The sequence below is a fragment of the Notamacropus eugenii genome, chromosome 1, assembly GCF_028372415.1.
Source record: "Notamacropus eugenii isolate mMacEug1 chromosome 1, mMacEug1.pri_v2, whole genome shotgun sequence".
NCBI classification, from domain to species: Eukaryota; Metazoa; Chordata; class Mammalia; order Diprotodontia; family Macropodidae; genus Notamacropus; species Notamacropus eugenii.
The window spans coordinates 616,798,497-616,817,685 of NC_092872.1; the positions used below are offsets into that span (position 1 = coordinate 616,798,497).

Here is a 19,189-nt window from a genome sequence, read left to right on the forward strand (position 1 = left end):
CAAAAAAAAAAGGCAAGCAAGAGCAGCTTAGAAAATAACATGTTGAATTTGTTGTATCCTTGGAGGAACAAGCAATCTTTTCATGGAATAGATTCACAGCATGTGTGATCAATTTTCTTTCTCTCTTTGTATATAAACATGCTCACCTTATGTGGTGTTTGGGACATTCAAAGAGCTGTTTTGATGTGTGTTTTGTTTTTTTTTAAGAAAATGAAATTTTAAAAAAGTAAAGCTCATAGATAGGAAAAGAAATGTCATTACTGCCCAGTGATCACAATATATAATACTAATGAGATAATGATTTTAGGTTTATTTTAATGATGAGAAATAAGGACTAATAAAAAGGAGGAGAGGAGGAATTAAAGTTGACTTGGTTTTTGTCTGAAACTCACCTGACCTATTCTGTTCACAGGATTGGGGATGAATTTTGGTGTTTTTTTCCCTTAGTCTGAGGTATCTGTTTTGTTTTGTTTTTCCTTCTTCTACAGGAATTCTTACTCTAAAGAAAGCAAATGAACTCTTGAGTACAGAAGTCCCTGGAAGTTTTCTGATTCGAGTGAGTGAAAAGATAAAAGGCTATGCTCTGTCTTATCTCTCAAAGGATGGAGCTAAACACTTCCTAATCGATGCCTCCACGGACTCCTACAGCTTCCTGGGGGTGGACCAACTGCAGCATTCTACCCTGGCAGATTTGGTGGCATATCACAGGGTAAACCTTTATATATTCATTTCCTTTCAAAATAATCATTCAAGACAATCCAATGGACATTTATTAAACACCTAACTGTGTGCAAGGTGATGCATTAGGTTACGGAAATATAAAGATAAGGGTGAAATTGTTCATGCTCACAAGGAGACAGAGAGGGTACCACATGAACAGAGATATCAGTTATGTTCAAAGCAAGTCATTTCCCCTAGGCAGAGAGCTCTAATCGCTGAGATTCTCAGCAAAGACTTCATGGAGGAGGAGGCATCTGACCTCTGCTTTGAAGGAAGCTGGGCAGGGGGAGGGGAGTGAGAGGTTTGGAAGGGCATCCAGATGGTGTAGTAGATGGAGTGCCAGGCCTGAGGTAAGGGACACTCATTTTCTTAAGTCCAAATCTGGCCTCAGACACTTACTAGCTGTGTGACCCTGGGCAAGCCAGTTAACTCTGTTTACCTCAGTTTCCTCATCTGTAAAATGAGCAAACCAGTCCAGGATCTTTGCCAAGAAAACTCCAAATGGAGTCATGAAGAATAAGATTAAATGATTGAACAACCACAAAGGGGGCCTAGAAGCAGAAACGAGGATGAAAGCAGCATCATCATCCCTCCCCAGACTGGGAAACAGCAAAGGGCAGAGGCATGTGGGTGGGTGATGGAATGTCTTACCTGGGAAACACTGAGAGGCCAGTTTGATTAGAATGGAGAGTGTGTGAAAGATACTTGATGAGAAATAAGACTGGAAAGGTAGATGGGAGCCAGATTGGGAAGGGTTTCAGAGGCCTTGCGGTGCAATATGAAGAAGAGTTTTGAGAAGAGGAATGACATGGTCAGAGACATATTCTGAGTATCCTGCATTTGGCAGGTATGAATAGAAGAATATTCTTCCTCTGTTCTGACTTTTTTTTTTAACTCTCCAGGAATACCCCACTGGGGCAAAGGTCAGAGGAAGCATAAAAGGAGTGGTCTTCTACCAAATAGAAATAGAGTAGAGACTGAGAACAGTCTTTAAAAAGAGAGAGAGCTTGAGCATGAAAGTGGAGAGATTGTCTATTCAAGGGACTATCTATCTCACACATACAAACACATACACATACATGTGTGTATTATGTATATATGTGTGTATATAATATATTTAAAACTATGTTATATGTGTATATGGATAGGTAGATACATTTCTGGAAGAGAAAAGCCTTTAAAAATATGAGAAATCCTTAAAACCTAAGATAATTGTGGAACAAATGGCAACTGAAATCCTTCTGGGGACATCACTTTGTGCATGCCCCATGAATGCCCTGCTCACAGTGTTATCATTCAGATGGTTGGTTTTCAGTCCAGGGTGCAGGGATATGCATGTGCATGCATGTGTATGTGTGTGTGTGTGTGTGTGTGTGTGTGTGTGTGTGTGTGTGCTGAATATTGTGCTTCTGTTTACAGGAAGAGCCCATCACCTCCTTGGGGAAAGAGCTGCTGCTCTACCCCTGTGGTCAGCAGGAGCATCCACCCGACTACCTGGACCTCTTTGAGTGACATCACCAATCAGCTTTTGTCCTGCATCCTGAAGCTGAGCCTTTCTCAGAAGGAATACTGCTAAAGCTCAGAACGTGATATTGCTTCACTGCAGCAATGACCCTGATATTGCTAGAAGAATTTCTGTTCAGCTCAAACTCTGAAGGCTGATGTCAATGGGAATGTCCTTTTCTATTATTCATATTCTCAAAGGGAATCCAGATGATTTCTCAAGTTCAGCAAAGCAGCTAGACCTTGAGAGAGCAGCTTTACTGGACCACATGAAGGAAAGCATAGACAAATTAAAGCCTTGGGGGAAGTACGATCTCTTTCTAAAACCAAAGTGATTACATGACGTAACTCTTCTTTGCATGAGTTCTAAAGGCTTCAGGGGTCTACACTGTTGCTTATTAGAACTCGAATTGATTTTTAAAAATTATAATAAAGGCAGGCAATGTAGTACTATGGATGGCAGGCTGGATTTATAATCAGAAAAGTCTGGGTTCATATCTTGTCTCTGATGCATGCAAACTCTGTGGCCATGAACAAGTGAGCCAGCCTCTCAGTGCCCAGGCAACTCTAAGACCAGATGAGATGTCCCTGTGTATCCCCAGAGAGAGTTTTCATATCAGAGGTTTCCTAGCCAATTGAAATCACAGGTCCTGACCAAAAAAGGGGGAGAGGGAGGGGAAGGAGGAGGTGCGGTGAAAGTTCCTTTCACTTATTATACTCTCTGGAATCATGCAGGAAAGAAGAATGGAAAAATTTCAAAAGTCAAAAATTTAAACTGAATGTTGGAAAGCGCATTTGCATGAATTTTAAGCAAATCACTTACAGTCTCTGAGCCTCAGCTTTCCCGTCTTCAAAATGGAAATAAAAACAAACACCTGCTCTGTCTACCTCACAGGGTTTCTGTAAGGATCAAATGAGATAACTGGAGGGAAAGCTTTTTGAAAAGCATAATGCCTTAACATGTGTAGTGTGTGTGTATGTATATGTATATATATATGCATATGTATATATGCATGTGTATATTGTATGCATATGTGTATATATGCACATGTATGTGTGTATGCATATTTATATATATGGCACATAGTATAGAATAATAAGTTTGTGCATGAATATGAATGATTCTTTTATCCTAACACAAGTCACATTCACTATTCATGAATCCACCTTTCTGTTAAAAAGGGTGATTTCTGTTTAGCTTCATAAAACAATTATATATACGCGCACACACACACACACACATACATTTATATTTGTGGGTGTGTGTATGCGTGTATGTACATAAACACTCAGGGAGACAAACCTCTCGTTCTCTCCCTTCCTATGGCCAGTGGTGACCCCTTGCCAGGTTAGCCTCCATTACCAGTGACCCTGGGCAGACTGGATCTTAACTGGAGAGGAGGCTTTCCCAGAGCAGGAAAGGCGCTCAGAGACTATTTAGCTCAACCCACAATGCAACAAGAATCCCCACTACATCTGAGTCAGTGAGTCATCATCCAACCTTTGCTTTGAAGATCTCCAGTGAGGAAAAACTCATTACCTAGAGAGGCAACCAAGTGATGTAGTGGCTAGAATTCTGGGTATGGAGTTAGGAACACCTGTGTTCAAATCCAGGCTTGCACATTTATTAGCTGTATGATCTTGGGCAAGTTACCTAACCTGTTTGCCTCCGTTTCCTCATATATTCAGTAGGGATAACAGTCACACCTACTTCCTGGGGCTGTCACAAGCATCAAGTGAGATAATTGTAAAGCATTTAGCCCAGAGCCAGGCACATAGCACATGCTATGTTAGCTATTAATCATCATCTTTAAAGTTGCCCATTCCACTTTTGTGGATGTCTTGTTTTTAGTATTTTCCTCCTTCATCAAACCTAGATCTGATTTTTTTTTGCCATTTTCAGCTACTCCTCCAAGTTCTGTCCCTATCCAAGACTAAGCAAAGCAAAATCTATTTTTATTTCCACTTGATGGCCTTTCAGATACCTTAAGAGGGCCAGCATGTCTCCCCTAAGTCTCTAAGCTGAACATCTTCAGGTCTTTGAACCAGTCTCTCTATGGCCCAGATTCCAGGCCCTTTCATCATCCAAGATGCCCTCCTCTGGATGCTTATCAATGCCTTCCCTTTGTGACACTTAAAATAATTCCTTCATTAACAATTGATAACTGATAGCTACCTCAGAATCAGAATTATAGATTTGGAGAAACAGTAGAGATCATGGAAGCTAGGCCCCCACTTACCAGCATTCTTTTCAAAGAGCCTCTTTGTACCAATCAAATGGCCTGTCATTCATGGAGTTACCAGTTGGGTATTACTTTTTTAAAAAACATTTGGCGGGGCGGGGGGGAGGCAGGGCAATTGGGGTTGTGACTTGCCCAAGGTCACACAGCTGGTAAATGTCATGTTTCCAAGGGTGGATTTGCCATCCTGACTCCAGGGCTGGTGCTCAATTCACTGCACCACCTAGCATAATACTATTTTTAGCTGGATATAACACAATTTGGGAAGATAACTTTAGGTATTTATTTTTAGTGGAGAAAGTATTTGATTATATATAATTCATTGTGTAGCTTCTCCCGAATCATTCCATTCCATATATTTTTAAAAGAATTTAAACTATTGCATAATTTTCTCAGCTCCTATTCCTGAATACAATAATACACACGGTTGTGTGGTATCATGGACTGAGAGCCACTGTTTAGCTTAGTGGCACCAAGACAGTTTTTTTATCTTCTCTGTGCTTCAGTGTCCTCATCTTTAAAATGAGGGATAGGTCTGGATGACCTTGAAGACCACTTCTAGCTCTAACGTTCTATGGTCCTATTTCTATTAATGGAAGAATATAAGTAAATCAATAACCTCCGTACAATTATTAATGAAAGGCAGTAATTGTATTTTCATAAAATAGGACAGCAATACCTTCTCCCAGAGATCTTTCCAAGGAGATTTGTGTGATCATAAGGAAAGGTAGTACTGCTAATGAGAGCCAGTAAGCTATGAAATGGCGTGAGAAATGCACCATGACCTGAACTGAATTAGCATAAGTTGGTACTTAGTATTCTGCGCTCTGGTAGCCACTGCTATTCGGAAGAATGATCTGAGAGTTGGGAAGGATGCGACACTTGCCCAACATCCATTGACATGGTAAGGATTGTTTGGACTTCATCACAAGGCAATCTAGGGCTCTTTGTGTACAGCAATAGACAAAAATACTTGGAGGGGAGGAAGCAAAAGAATCTTGTACAGGACCTGGATTCTAATCTTGATTCTTCTGCTAACCAACCCTGTTTTAACTATTCACCTCTCTAGGCCTCAGTTTACCCATGTATGAGACACAGTTTGGTAAACAGAAGAACCAAATGAATTATGGGATAAAAAACGTAGCGTGCATGTGGAATCTTTCTAGAGATTCATTTGTGACATAATTAAGGTGTGTGTATAGATTTTACATAAGCATTTCATATCAACGTATGCATAAATAAAATACACACATGTAAATATCATCATGAAGAAGTATTTTTTTTTATTGACAGCTATTTCAAGTCCATAAGTTTCGAAAAAAGGACTGAAATTGCCTTGGAGGGATAAAGAATATGGAGAATAAGGAGATCTAAGGTATTTCAAACCAAGGCAGGCTACATCCTTGCCCCAGTTTCAACTCTTCCAAATTCCTAAGACCTCCTACATGAGTCCAGTGTGTTCAGAAATTATGTGTAGCATCTCTCTTGTGAGTGTCACTATGGAAACGAGGCTAAAGCACATGCTGTGCTGGAGTTCCTCAGTTTAGACCTGTTTAGACTTGGATCTCTGGTACGGTGTGTGTGGGGAGGTGGGGTGGAATTCTGGCAGTGAGGAGGCAGAATGAGCAACCAGAGGTAGCTAAGTGGTGCAGTGGATAGACACCCTCCCAGGGTTGTTGTAAGGATCAGTTGAGATAATATTTGTAAAGTACTTTAGCACACAGTGCCTGACACATAGTAGGCACTTTAAAGTATTCTCATTTCTGTTACCCATTCCTAAGAGAGGAAGGCAGAAAGATGAAGCAGCATATCAAACCTCTGGCTGCTGGCTTCCCTCCCCCTTCTTCCACAATCCACAAGCTCACAATACTGGGAAGCAAGGGCTGCTCTTCTCCTTCCCATCCTCTCCCCCCTCCCCAACCCCCAGTGGTCAAGAACTGGTGAGCATATCTTAGAAAAGTAGCCCCTGGAAACTGCATTTCTTCTGACCTACCTCCTGAAGTGGGACTGGCCCAAAGTCTGTATTCCCAAAAATTTGTTGAAAAATTTCCCTTCTCTTTAGGGGAGGTCTGAGCCCAGGAGGAGATGATGATTCTGCCTCAGTGGCCCTTTTGTATACAAATGAACTCATCTTCCCCATTACTTCCCTTTATTTTATTGCTATCAAGTTATGCCTTTTTGGTATAAAAGGAAATCTGGCAACCTCTACTTCTAGTAGTAATTTATGGAAAAGTTTAGGTCTCCTGAGAGAGAGAGAAACAAGCCTGAATCACTGTGGACAAGCAGTGACTTTATCTGGAAGTCACAAGTAAAATGGAGGCACATTGAAGTGATGCCCTTGGGCAACCATAGGTTTCCATTTTTTTAAAAAGAGAGTCTGTAAGGAGCGAGATGGATGACATAAGTATAAATTGACCCCTTGACCCACTGTAGTAGAGATAAGCAGAACCCATCCAAGCCCAGAAAAGGAGGCTCTGTGTTACCACTGGGACTCTCTTAGTGCTGCCCGTGAAAGAAAAGCACAATCTTAGAAGTTCTAAAAAGGACACAAAACCCCATCTGGCAAAGCAATGTCCTTATGCATGGCATCAGAATGTGGGGACTTCATGTGAAATCTGAGGGATGGATATCAGCCCACCCCATGGGCTTCACCCTTTTGGGGAAATACATGTGCTCAGGGGTCGACTGAATTTGCTTTTCAATTCATTTATTCAAGCCTCTCTTTCTCTGTCTTGAAATGAGATTAACTTGATCTCTGAAATCCCCTGGGTTCTGACAGTCACTGACCTGGCTCTGCACCCCCAACCCCTTCTCCTCCAGTGAATTATGCTTTTGTGCCTCAATCCTGTTTACCCTCTGACCTCTTTTCTGGGCTAGAGCACATAAAAACCCTTCCCTCAGGAGAAGGTGGCTCAGGGCTAAGGTTATTCTGCCATTGGGATTATCATGACTGTTCAGAAAAAGCTGGGTCTGCTTTCTGACTCCGGTTGCTCACATACTTTAGGCCTAGATTCTTGACTTCTCTTGCCAGCCTTTCTAAGCCTGGCCTGTGGCCCTGCTATCCAAGTCTGAAGTGCCCCTGCCCTCCCCTTAATCTTCAGGCTCCTACCCCAGATTCCTTGTCCTTACTTCCTAATTTCCCTAAACCCTAACCTGGCCTGTTTACTTATACCTGCTTATGCTAATACTCCACCTCCACCTTCCCCCATCCTAAAATTCCTGTCTCCACCTGGACTTTGGTCACTTGCATTCCTATCTTGCAGGTCAGACCTTCTAGAATACATTATCTAACCAGATTCTCCAGGCTTGGCCTCACCCATCTTCCACTCCCTTGCTAATTCCACAGACCTGAAAACAGTCAAGAATAATTTCTTTAAGATGCTAAGAGAGTCAAAGGTATCACTGATAAATCCAAGCCTAGGAAAAGAAAGATATGTGTATGGTCAGATACCTATCTTGAGTATTCTACTTTTGGCTGCTGTAGAAGATGGATGGGAAAGAGAAGAGACCAGAAGCCCCATTTAGGGGCTATTATACCAACCCAAGAGAGAGGTGATAAGGGCTTGAACTCAGGTGGTGGCATAAACCAAGGCATATAGCATTGGCATAAAAATCCCTATCTTCAGACTATATGTTCCCTTTCCCAATGAGAACTCAATTTCCTTTGGTGTGAGTGAAAAAATGTTCTTCTTCTCTTTTGCATTTTTTTTAAACTCCCAGAAGTGCTCTCTTGGGGGCAAAGGGGAGAAGAGGTATAAAAGGAGTATTTCTCACCAAATGGCCTCAGCGACCAACCAGTGAGGACAGAATCTTTAAAACAAGAGAACTTGATCATGAAAACCAAAGGATTTTAAATTTAAGGGACTATGTATACACACACACACACATATACATATATATGTATATATACACACATACATACATACACATACATACACATATATATGTGTGTGTATCAGAGTTTCTGAATGAGAAAGCCTTAAAAAAAATAAGAAACCCTTCAAAAACCCAAGTAACTGTGGGAGGGACAAGTGGAAGTCCATCTGAATTTAAGCCACTTGCATTCCTATCTTACTGGCCAGACTCTCTGAAGGCCTTTATCTAACCAGATTCTCCAGGCTTGGCTTCTCTTCCCTTCTAATCCTGCTAATCCTACAGACCTGAAAACAGTCATGAATGGTTCCTTTAGCCTTGAGTGACACTGGAAGGGCCAAGAATGTCATCATTAAGTCCAAAAAGAGAAAAAGGAAAAGGAGAAAGGGGAAAAAAAGTATGGAGAGTAAAAGCGGAAACAAGAATAAGGATGCCATAGTATCCCTAGGACACTGGGATGGGATTCCAGAATTGAGTTCTAGTCCCAACTGCCACTGACCCTCTGTGAGTCTTCATTTTTCATATCTACAAAATGACAGGGCTGGGACTTGATGATCCATAAGGCTCTTTCTAGATCCAAAAGTCTAAGATTCTATGAGGAGGAGAGATAAGAAAGGAGGGCAGATGCTTAGGAGTACTTAAATACCACCAAAATCTGATTCAGGTTGCTCACTCTTTGACAGAACATCAGAGATTAATTCTTTTGATCAATGGATAAGGACAGATGCTGAGCCTCAGTGAGAGCTGTATCCTGAGATATTTAGGGCTTTCATTAATTTTTCTAAAGTCCTGATCCTTATTTTGCCATCCTCTGACTTTGGTCTTGGTCATCTGAACTTCTGCAGAATTCAATTTCATCCTCTATAAAAAGGATGATATACTACCATCTATTGTATAGCTACTGTGATGAATTGCTAAGAAGTAAAAAGGATCTGTCATATATAATACCTCTTAATGGAGAGGCAGCAATAAGGAAGCTAGGTGGTTCAGTGGATAGAGTACTGGACCGGGAGTCAGGAAGATCCCAGTTCAGCTCTCGTCTTAGATGCTTCCTAGCTGTGTAGCCCTGAGCAAGTCACTTAACAGCAAAATGAGAATAATAGTAGCATCTGCCTCCCAGGGTTGTTGTAAGGATCAAATGAGATATTTGTAATATTTGTATTTGTGAAATTTGTAAAAGTAGTGCCTGGTACATAGTAGGTGTTTAATAAATGCTAGTTGACTGACTGATTATGACTGTCCTAAAAAGGACATGCCAGACAATGATCCTATGAGAAGTCATTCATTACTCCTTTGACTTCTCTGACCAAAACACCTTTCTCCTATTTTCGTTATCAACTATTAGAATGGAAGTGCCTTGAGGGCAGGAGCTACGACAGGTATGCTTTCTGTATTTTGAATCCCTAGAATGTAGCACAGAGTCTGGGATAAAGTAAAATCTTTATAAATTATTTTTCACTCTTTAGTGTCTGAAAGGGCCTAATGTGGATTTGAGGTAGGGTACCGTTAACCCTGGGAATTCAGACCACCTTTTTAAAAAATTTTTCAAAGCAAATCAGACAGAGAAGCTTAAATAAAAGATAGCCAAGTTGAACTTCTACAGACATCCAGTACTAAAACCAAGCAAGCAAGCATTTATTAAGTGCCTACTAGGTACTGAGCACTGGGGAGAAAAAATACCAAGAGTCAAACAATCCTTGTTTTGGAGGAGCTCATAGAGAAGTGTCCAAGTCATAGACGATGAGTTCAAATCCTGGCTCTGCCATTCCAGTGCCTAGCAAAGTGCCTGGCATGATGTAGGTGCTAAAAAACGTTTATTGAGTGAATGAACAAGTGATCTTGGGCAAGTGTAATACAAGTTGAATAATGTTCAAGATCTTGAGGTACAGTTCAAGGAAGTACAAAACCCTAGAAGAGTCAGCAGACTCAAAGTCATGCAAACCAGCATCATTGAGGGGAAATCCTCTTGATAACAATGGGCAATCAGAGAAGATGGAATTGGAGGGCTCCAACTGGAAGTAGGGGCCCAAAATTATAAAGCCCAGTGGGTTTTCTTGGGGTTCTTATCTTGGTCAAGCAGGGTCATGCATTGAGAGAAGGGAGTGAGGGAACCTGGATCTGGGGGAAATCCTATGGAATTCATATTCAAATCTTTAGGGGAGCAGGGGCTTGCACCCTTTATTCAGGCCTTACTTTTACAGTGACTCAGGGGATTTGAAATTTCCCAGACTTCTTCACTGGACAGAAAGCTTAATGAAGTCCTTAAAAGTCACTTTATTTCTCTAGGAATTTTCTAGGCCATAATCCAGGCTTACCTTTCCCTCATCTATAAGTTGAAGGGGTTACAGCAGGTAACCTCAGAGGTCCCATGTAAGTTCCAAGCCACGAACCTATGATGAAAATGAAATGCACCTTTCATTTAGCAACTTGACATTTTAAAACAGGGTTAATTCCCCTCCCCAGAGGACCTTTTCGCAGTCCATCATAGATTATATAGACTTGTTTATAAAAGCAATCACATCATTTCTAAGACTTTGTAGGTGATACTAGTAGCACTAGAATGACTGGAAGGGACTTCAAGACTCATTTAATTCAATCCTTTCATTTTCAGATGGAGGAAATTGGGGACCATAGAAATGAAGATTTTACCCAAAGTCTGATATAAATAGCAGAGCTGGAGTTGGAACCTAGATCTTCCAGCTCTAAATTTAGGATATTTTCCACCTTGCCACACTATTCTTTAGAAGGAATGTTTGGAACATTTTGAGTGTGTGACACACACACATTACATATTAAATGTCTGTGCATCTGTGAAACGCATGAGGTAAGAGAAAGAGCCCTAGGTTTGGAACCAAAAGATCTTGATCCTCTAACCATGGCTCTGTGATTTGCTTTCCTGTGTGAACACTTAACCAAGTGATTTAATCAATCTGAGCCTCACTTTTCTCATTTGGAAGTTAAAGGGATAAGGCAACATGGTCTTTGGGATCTTTTCTAGCTCTAAATCCTATGACCCATATTCTAATTAGCTTTCTATTCAGTTCTAAAGATGCTTCTCCTGGCAAAGTCTACAGTAGCCCTGCATCTACAAAAAGAAACCACCTGAAAGCAGCCACTGTGAAGTTGGTAGTTTAAATTTCCTCAATTTGAAAATGAAAGGATCATTCAATTTCAATGAGTCCTGTGGTCCTTTCCAGCAGTCTTAGTGTTAATAGTATCACCTAGAAATTCTTAGAAATGATGTGATTTTTTAAAAAATAAGACTGATCTTGAGAAGTAATGTGGTACAGGGGACAGCTGTTCAGTTCTTTCAGTTGTATCTGACTCTTCATGAGCTCTTGAGAGGTTTTCTTGGCAGAGATGAGAGAGTGATTTGCCATTTCCTTCTCCAGGTCATTTTACAGATGAGGAAACTGAGGCAAACAGGGGTTAAGTGACTTGCTCAGGGTCACACAGCTAGTAAGTGTCTGAGGTCAGATTTGAACTCAAGAAGAAGAGTCTTCCTGACTTCATACTTGGCTTCAAATCCTTTCTCAGGCACTTCTAGCTATTTGACACTGAGTAAATCATTTAGCTTCTTTCAAACACAGTTTCCTCATCAGTAAAATGAGAAGGATTGGACTTCATGATCTCTAAAGTACTTTCCAAGTTGAGTGAATAAGCATTTATTAAGCATCTGCTTTGTGCCAGGCACTGTGCTAAGATGGGGGACCCCTCCTCTGATGGAGCTCCCAGTCTGCTGGGGAAGATAACATACAGTCAACTGTGTATAAACAAGATATAAACAGGATAAACTGAGGGTAGTCTCATAGGGAAGGCAGTGAGATGAAGGACTGGGAAAAGCTTGAATTAGGTGAAATTTTATCTGAGACCTGATGGATCCCATGAAAGTAGTGTTGTTTGTCCTTCATTTTTGAAGAAGATCGATGACATCACAATGTTGGAGTCAAGTGTCTTCAGCTGAGCAATACAGTGTGTAAGTCACCACCACAGGTTGGATACACGTTGTCCGTGTCAACCATACTGAACTGGCCTCTAACCTGTGAATGGCCAAAGTCAAACAGAGCAGGCTAGAGATAGGAGAGTCAGCAATCAAACAGAAATTTAATTTCAAAGTGAGGGAAATGGCTTGCAAACAAGGACACATGCTGGAATCCCAACCCTAGTGGGGGAACCAGAGACAGTGTGGGGAGATCTCCATACTTACACCCACAGCTGCCTATGGAGCTGTAGCCCTGACAGTGAGGGGGTGAGAACAACAATGTGCCAAGTTTGATTCATAGAAGGACTTCATGACCAGAACATGGATACAGTGGGTGCTTGTCAGATCTCAGAGAACACCTGGTGCTGGTCAAAGCAGTACAGTAATTATATGAAACAATTCTGGGATCCAGAGAGTGAGCACAAAGGATGGCTGTTATGCCAAGCTCAGGGCACAGCTTCCTAATATCTTGACATTTCCCCCTTTTGGTCAAAGGGAAAGGATCTACCTTTCTGGTCAATAAAGGAGAGGCAGGTATAAGCCAAGATGCCACAAGGGACCAGCTGGGCCAGGGCAAGCACCCCAGGGGTCAGTTCCTTGAGGGGACCTATTGGAGAAGTGTGTCCCAGGTATCATTGCTAGCCGTTGTTTGGTTACAAGTAGCAAAATGAGGGGAGCCAAGAATGTAGAGGGAGAAAATGTCAACACATGCTTGAATCAGGGCCTTGGTGGTTGGGCATGCAACAAAAGGGAAGAGGAGAAAAAACTAGGTCAGTATACTCAGCCTTCGTCCAAAATCTTGGGACAATTGTCTCATCTGGATGTCACCTGGTTCTGGGCCCATACTAGACAAACTTTGAAGTCCCTGGAGGGTTCTGCTGTCCAGTTAGAAGCAGGAGCTTTCTTCAGATGATCTAGGAGTCCATACTCACAAGTTTGACAACTGTGGGAGTAGTCAGAAGGACCTCGTAGGGGCCATATGGGTTGACAATTGTGAAAAAAATCCTTGTATGAATCTTTGGGTTTGAATTTCTGGCCAGCATAACATAGGTCCTTGGTTAAGGATCTCTAAACAGAACAGAGATGACTCAGTTTCCCAGCCACACAGGGCTAAGTTCAAATAATGTAATAAAGTTTTTCTCATAATTCCTCTAATTGTAAAATTACATTATACCAGATCAAACTGCTTAAGCTTCTGAGAAGGGAGATTTACATATTACAAAGGTAATCAAGAAAATTTCAACATAACTAAAATCAAGTCTTCTTGAATTCTAGTGATCCATTCTCAATATCCATTTAACCAGCACATTTGTCTCATGTAGTCATCTGGTCCCTAGATATCTTTTCTTGGACATTATGCTTATTCTCAGGACAGCTCTAAAAGGGGATCAGCTTCTCTGGTTCCAAATCTAGAGGTTCCTAGATAATTCTGCTAGTAATAGAATTTAAATTTGGTTTTCCAATTTTGAAACTTCAGAGAATTTCAGCTTATTTTCCATTTGCTATTTCTCTCATTACCTAAATCCTATATTTGATAAGAGTATTTTTAAAAATTCATGAGCGTCCATCCATAAAATGAGCTATTCTGCCTTTTAAAACTGTATAACAGATACTTTAATAATTAGAAAATAACTTCATTTTCCTTTCCATTATCAACATAATTTATAGGTAAAACCTAAATCTAATTTTGAGAACTTGTTACTAAAACATATTCAAACACTGAATTTCCACGACAGACAAATTTGGAAGCCAATCATATACACATGTATATAGTTCTTAGAGAAAACAATTTAATTCTGTTGCTTTCTCAAAATTTACTATCCATTTATTTAGAAAATTTTTACTTTATATCTTTGTCTTATTACTTTGTTTAATCATGTCCCTTTTAGGGGGACATCATCCCTATAAACTGGCTACAAATATAAGTAAAAATGGTAAGATGTACATACTTGCATCCCACTATAGTAACTCAGAGATGTTCCAGTATCAATTTATTATCTAACATTATTTATTTAATTAAATGATTATTTAATATTGTACTCACAAAACTCCTTGATTATAGAAATTTGCTATAAAAGGAAAAAGAGTCATACTTATCACAATGCCATATATCATAATGTGGGGGGGGAACTCCCTTAGCTCTGTTTGAGATTAGGCATGACTCATATCTGACAGCAATTATATAGTCACAGGGTGATAAAAACAATTTCTTTTTCAGAAAGAAAATAGCACAATGGGGAAATAGAGTCAGGAGGATCCTACCTAGTCTATGCCAAGGTTGTTCCCAAAACCTTTTCCAGACACAGATATCCATCTTTAGAAGTTCCCAGACTACATATAACACATGCCATTTTCTACTACTGGCTTCTCAACAGTTCAGAAAACTATCCCAGTATTTAAAACTCAAAACAATAGTAAACTACAGTCCCAAGAATTTTTATCTTAAGTAGCAAAATTTTACTAACCATAACTTAGGGTTTGAATATCTTTCCTGATGTTTCCTTAACAGTTAACATTTCATTTATCCTTTATTTATAAATTAAAACTACTCCTATTTGCGGCATCTAGGTAGTACAATGTCAGCTCTGGAGTAAGGAGGATTTGAGTTCAAATTCAGATGTGTGATTAGGTGTGACCTTGGGCAAGTCACTTAATCCAAACTGCCTCAAAAAAAAAAAAGAAAGTAAAAGAAAAACTACCCATATTTGGGGGCTTCAGACATACAGCAAATACCTAATAGTTGATTCATCATTAATATATTAAAGCTACATCTTTAAACTACCCTATATACTTTCATAATAGCCAACAATTCCAAATGAAAATTTATTATTATACATTATCTGCTTTATAACAAAATATACTTCATTAAATATGTAACAGTTTTCAAATACTTATTTGTAAATCACATCCTCTTAAAAGCTCAGTTCATGTGTACCAGCATCCAGATTAATAAACTGTTTTATCTAACAGCATTTCTGTTATGATGGTCTCTCAAATTTCATCATATAAGAGAATTTAGAAATACAATAATTGCATAAACAGTATCATGTATTTAAAACATGAAACAACTTCAGATGACATCAGTTCAGTTAATTGCATTTTCAAATTATCACATGTAAAAGTGATTAATCTTATTACCTTTGGCATTTTAAACCCACTCTAGAGTTATCAGATATGGAACAATTACATTCAATAAAAGAAATGATAATAATGCAGTGCTTAGCAAATGTCAATCATCATGTTAAGCATTTTATAATCATGGTATCATTCAGATCTTCACAAGAGCTTTGGGAGTTGGGCACCATTACTATTTTCTCTTTACACATCAGGAAACTGGAGCAAACAGAGAAATATAACTTGCTTGATTACACCACTAACAAATTTCTGTAACAGGAATGTATTTCAAGTTTCCCTATATTTTTCTAGCACGTTTTTTCAACATCTGCATTTGTGAATCTGACCTGGGATGAGAGGAGTTAACAAGGAGAATGAGGGAATGACAGGGGTCTCTTTGGTTTGAACAAGCTTTTCTGCTTCCATGGTTACAAATGTTAAGTAAGGGTTAACAAGAAGTTGCTCTAAGGTGCAAACCATTGACCTATTTTTTCTTTCTTCACTCTGGGATGACTTCCAAACTAGCTGCCTTTCCTCACTGCCCTAGAACGATGAAGTTGTTAATCTTGCCATTTACTTTTAGAACTTTTATAAAAATCTAATGTCTATTTTTCCTTTAAAGAAATTCTACAGAGTGGTACCCCAAAACTTACTATTTCAGAAAGGAGTGAGTTCCTGGAATTATCCCAAATCCCAGGAGTTCTCTGCAATCTTAAAATGGTTACTCTCCAAGCTCCTTCCTCTGCATCAAGATGTTTTCCGGAGTTCTACAATTTTGATTATATATCTTTATTTCTATAATTCCAACATAACCAAAGCTGACGTGATAGGGGGGCAAAGTGTCTTCAAGGGGTCTCTTTTCTTATAACCTAATATCTCAGAGAAAGTCTAAAGTGAGAGTTAGTCCTGCTTCCTAGGATAATTGCTTCAACTATGAAAGTTCCTTAATCTTTCCCAGTGCTTTAAACTCTGGCTACAGCCCTTTGAAGTTTTTCTGGTTGGCTGCATTTTAAATCTTTCAAAGTAACAGGATCTAGCTCACAAAGCAAACACAACACAGACATTTGACATTTTACAAAGTCACAAACACAAACTGACAAGACAGATACAAACAGACACAGGGAATTCTAACAAAACATACAGTTACAATTCTAATTTTACAGAGGCACAGTTACCAAGGCATGCAGGTTAAGAAATGAGACATGAGTTACAACTTTACAGAGGTGTGCAGTTTAAGGAAAGATATTCTTACCACAGCGATCCGGGATGAACTGGGGTCCAGAGGGGCCCTGGAGTTTTCCTCACCAAGAATGGCAAGCTTGACCAAAGTGAGAACTTGGAGGATTGGAGCAGGGACAAGAGCAGAGGACTCCTCAGACAAGGTGGTGTTGGACTCTGGAGAAATAAATCTCCAGTGGTGTCAAGTCTATTCCCACTGGTACTAGAGAGTCCAATGACCAGGCTCCATGTCCAGTTCCACTTCTGCTACCAATTAATGTCAACTGAACGGAAACAGACTCTAACCTGTGGATGATCAGAGCTGAACAGAGCATGCTAAAGACAGGACAGTCAGGAATCTAACAGACTCTAATTATTTTCAAAGTGAAGGAAATGGCTTGAAAGCAAGGACACACATGCCAGGGGCCAGCCCCTAGTGGGGGAACCCGGGGCAGCATGGGGAGATCTCAGTATTTATACCCATAGCTATTCAGTGAGACACGACAGCAACAATTTCACAGGTTTGATTCACAGAAAGGATTCATGACCAGAACATGGATACTGCAGGTGCTTGTCAGAACTCAAAGAACACCTGGTGCTGGTCAAAGCAATACAGTGAAAACATGAAACAATTCTGGGATTTTGCTGTGGCTCAGATCGTCCAGAAGGTGAGCACAAAGGATTGTTGTTATGCCAAGCTCACGGCACAGCCTGCTTACTGGGCCTTAGCTTTGGAAAGCAGGGTGTCTCCTAATATTTTGACATCTGTCAGAACATTTCAAATGGGAGTGGCTCTGGATTTGTGCAGTTCATTTTTCCTTTGTGCTTTTGCGATTCTGCTTTGCTCATGGAGCACAGCACCTTCTTTTTTGTGAGCACATCATGCTAAATGGTCGTGTGCCAGACTTTCCCATTACTCACAGTCAGTACTAAAGTTCTTCAGAGATACCTTGAGAGTGTCTCTATACTGCTTCTTCTGACCACCATATTGATAGGTGATGAGGGAGAGAGTCTAAGTTATGGGGAGAAAAATCTATGATTCTTTGAACTCACCTCGTATAAAGTACAACATTTTCTGTTTCAAGCTATGGAAGAAAACATGAGAACTGGGTTCTGCAATAATCCAAAAGGAGGTAATACGACTGGTGTGTAATTTTGGGGCTGTTATAGAAGATGTCATTGCTTAATATTGAATTGTTCACTATCCATTCATTTCCATGAGCTACCAAAGAGGGGATGACTAAAGCCCCATACTGCAGTGGCTTGGGAGGTCAAAGTGGGAAGGAAAATTGTCTAACGGTGCCAGGGTTTGGGTATGTCCAGGGGAATCACCATTAGGTGCTTAGGAAGTAGGAAGAATTGTGAGGGCAGGAATCTGGTCAAGTAGGCAGGCTTATTCAGAATATAGATTCAGAATAATATTCAGAATATATTCAGAGACAGCTCAGGCAGGGAAAGAGACACCTATGGGATGTATCACCCTCAGGAGGAAAGTGGCATCAGACTTTTGCATTCCCCTCTTTCCCTTAATATAGGAAGTTAGGTATAGCCAAGACCAGATCAGTCTCACTAACAAAGGACTAGGAGTTGTTGGTTGATAATGAGGAAGTTCCAGTTAGGATATGCTAATTAGACAACCCTAAGGTGACAGGTAATAGTGAAGAAATGGCCTAGGCTGCACCCTTAGAGTAGGTGGGCCAAAGATCACTCTAGGAGACTACCTATGCGGATGAATCAAGTGACTTGACTTTTCATTAGACTTATAGTAGATTTCCAACTGGTTTTTTTTCAGCATTACTTCCTTTTCAAAGTTAAAATAACTTAGTCAGCCCAGTAGAAGTGAGCCTGCTACAGACAGTTTAACTGTGAACACCTGGTCCTACCACAACCAAGAAGCAAAGGGGAATCCATGGGAGAATATAGCCTTGTCAAGACTATCAGAGCGGGGATCGTCCAGCAGAAGGAGAATTCTCTTGGTTACTCTTGTAATCTCTAGCCTTCAGGGCACCAGAAATGATTTCTTGGCGGTGGTCTTATTTCCATATTTATGCACAAGGTCCTGGCTTTAATATTTGCTATCTGTGACCTTCCTCATCTGCAGAAACAACCAAGGGCAGTACTAACAGCCCCACCTATCTCACAGTGTCATTGTGATGATTAGAGGAGAACAAGTCTATGAAATTACTGTAAACTTTATAGGTATCTATGGAGACATGTGGGTAAACCCTGACAAATGGGAGTTTTGGGGTTTTTTGTTGTGTGTGTGTGTTAATTCAGTTAGCAGGGAAAAGGAGAAGAGGCCAAACTATTACCCTCAGGCTTATCAATCACGCTTTGAAGGAGCTTAGAGCAATTACAGTTTCCTTTGTCACATAGGGGACCCCAAAATGATCCAACCCGTCTGATTTCCTGACTTTTATTGTGGAGGAAGCATGATGTAGTAGAAAGACAGGGGACTGGTGTCAGAAAACTTCAGCTCAGATCCCATCAACGTGACCATAGGTAAGTCACTTTACTTTTCCGTGACAATCCTTCATCC

The 19,189-nt window shown here is 40.3% G+C and overlaps 1 protein-coding gene and 1 long non-coding RNA gene across 12 annotated transcripts in view; one reads left to right on the plus strand and one right to left on the minus strand.

Moving 5' to 3' along the window:
• Nucleotides 1–5,726, plus strand: part of SH2D4A (SH2 domain containing 4A) — a 114,961-nt gene extending 109,235 nt beyond the window's left edge. For 8 of the 9 annotated variants that reach the window (XR_011972635.1, XM_072635013.1, XM_072635008.1 and 5 more), the window contains 2 exons: nucleotides 489–709; nucleotides 2,140–5,726. Coding sequence is in view for 7 of the 9 variants with exons in the window: in XM_072635013.1 (XP_072491114.1) it covers nucleotides 489–709; nucleotides 2,140–2,232 (314 nt within the window). In the remaining 2 variants the exon portion in view is untranslated. Of the gene's footprint in view, nucleotides 1–488; nucleotides 710–2,139 lie in introns of those variants that run through there. The other variant, XR_011972634.1, reaches the window with a different exon arrangement.
• Nucleotides 5,727–9,942: 4,216 nt separating this feature from the next.
• LOC140520769 (uncharacterized) lies at nucleotides 9,943–17,158 on the minus strand. 3 transcript variants are annotated; one of them, XR_011972638.1, is made up of 5 exons: nucleotides 16,685–17,158; nucleotides 12,544–13,386; nucleotides 12,209–12,376; nucleotides 10,652–10,726; nucleotides 9,943–10,139 (listed from the first exon to the last, which is right to left on the minus strand). It is a non-coding gene; the product is annotated as an uncharacterized lncRNA (long non-coding RNA). The 3 variants fall into 3 exon arrangements; XR_011972636.1 differs by having other exon boundaries at nucleotides 12,209–13,386; nucleotides 16,685–17,157; XR_011972637.1 differs by lacking the exon at nucleotides 16,685–17,158 and adding an exon at nucleotides 16,086–16,678 and having other exon boundaries at nucleotides 12,209–13,386.
• Nucleotides 17,159–19,189: the final 2,031 nt, after the last annotated feature.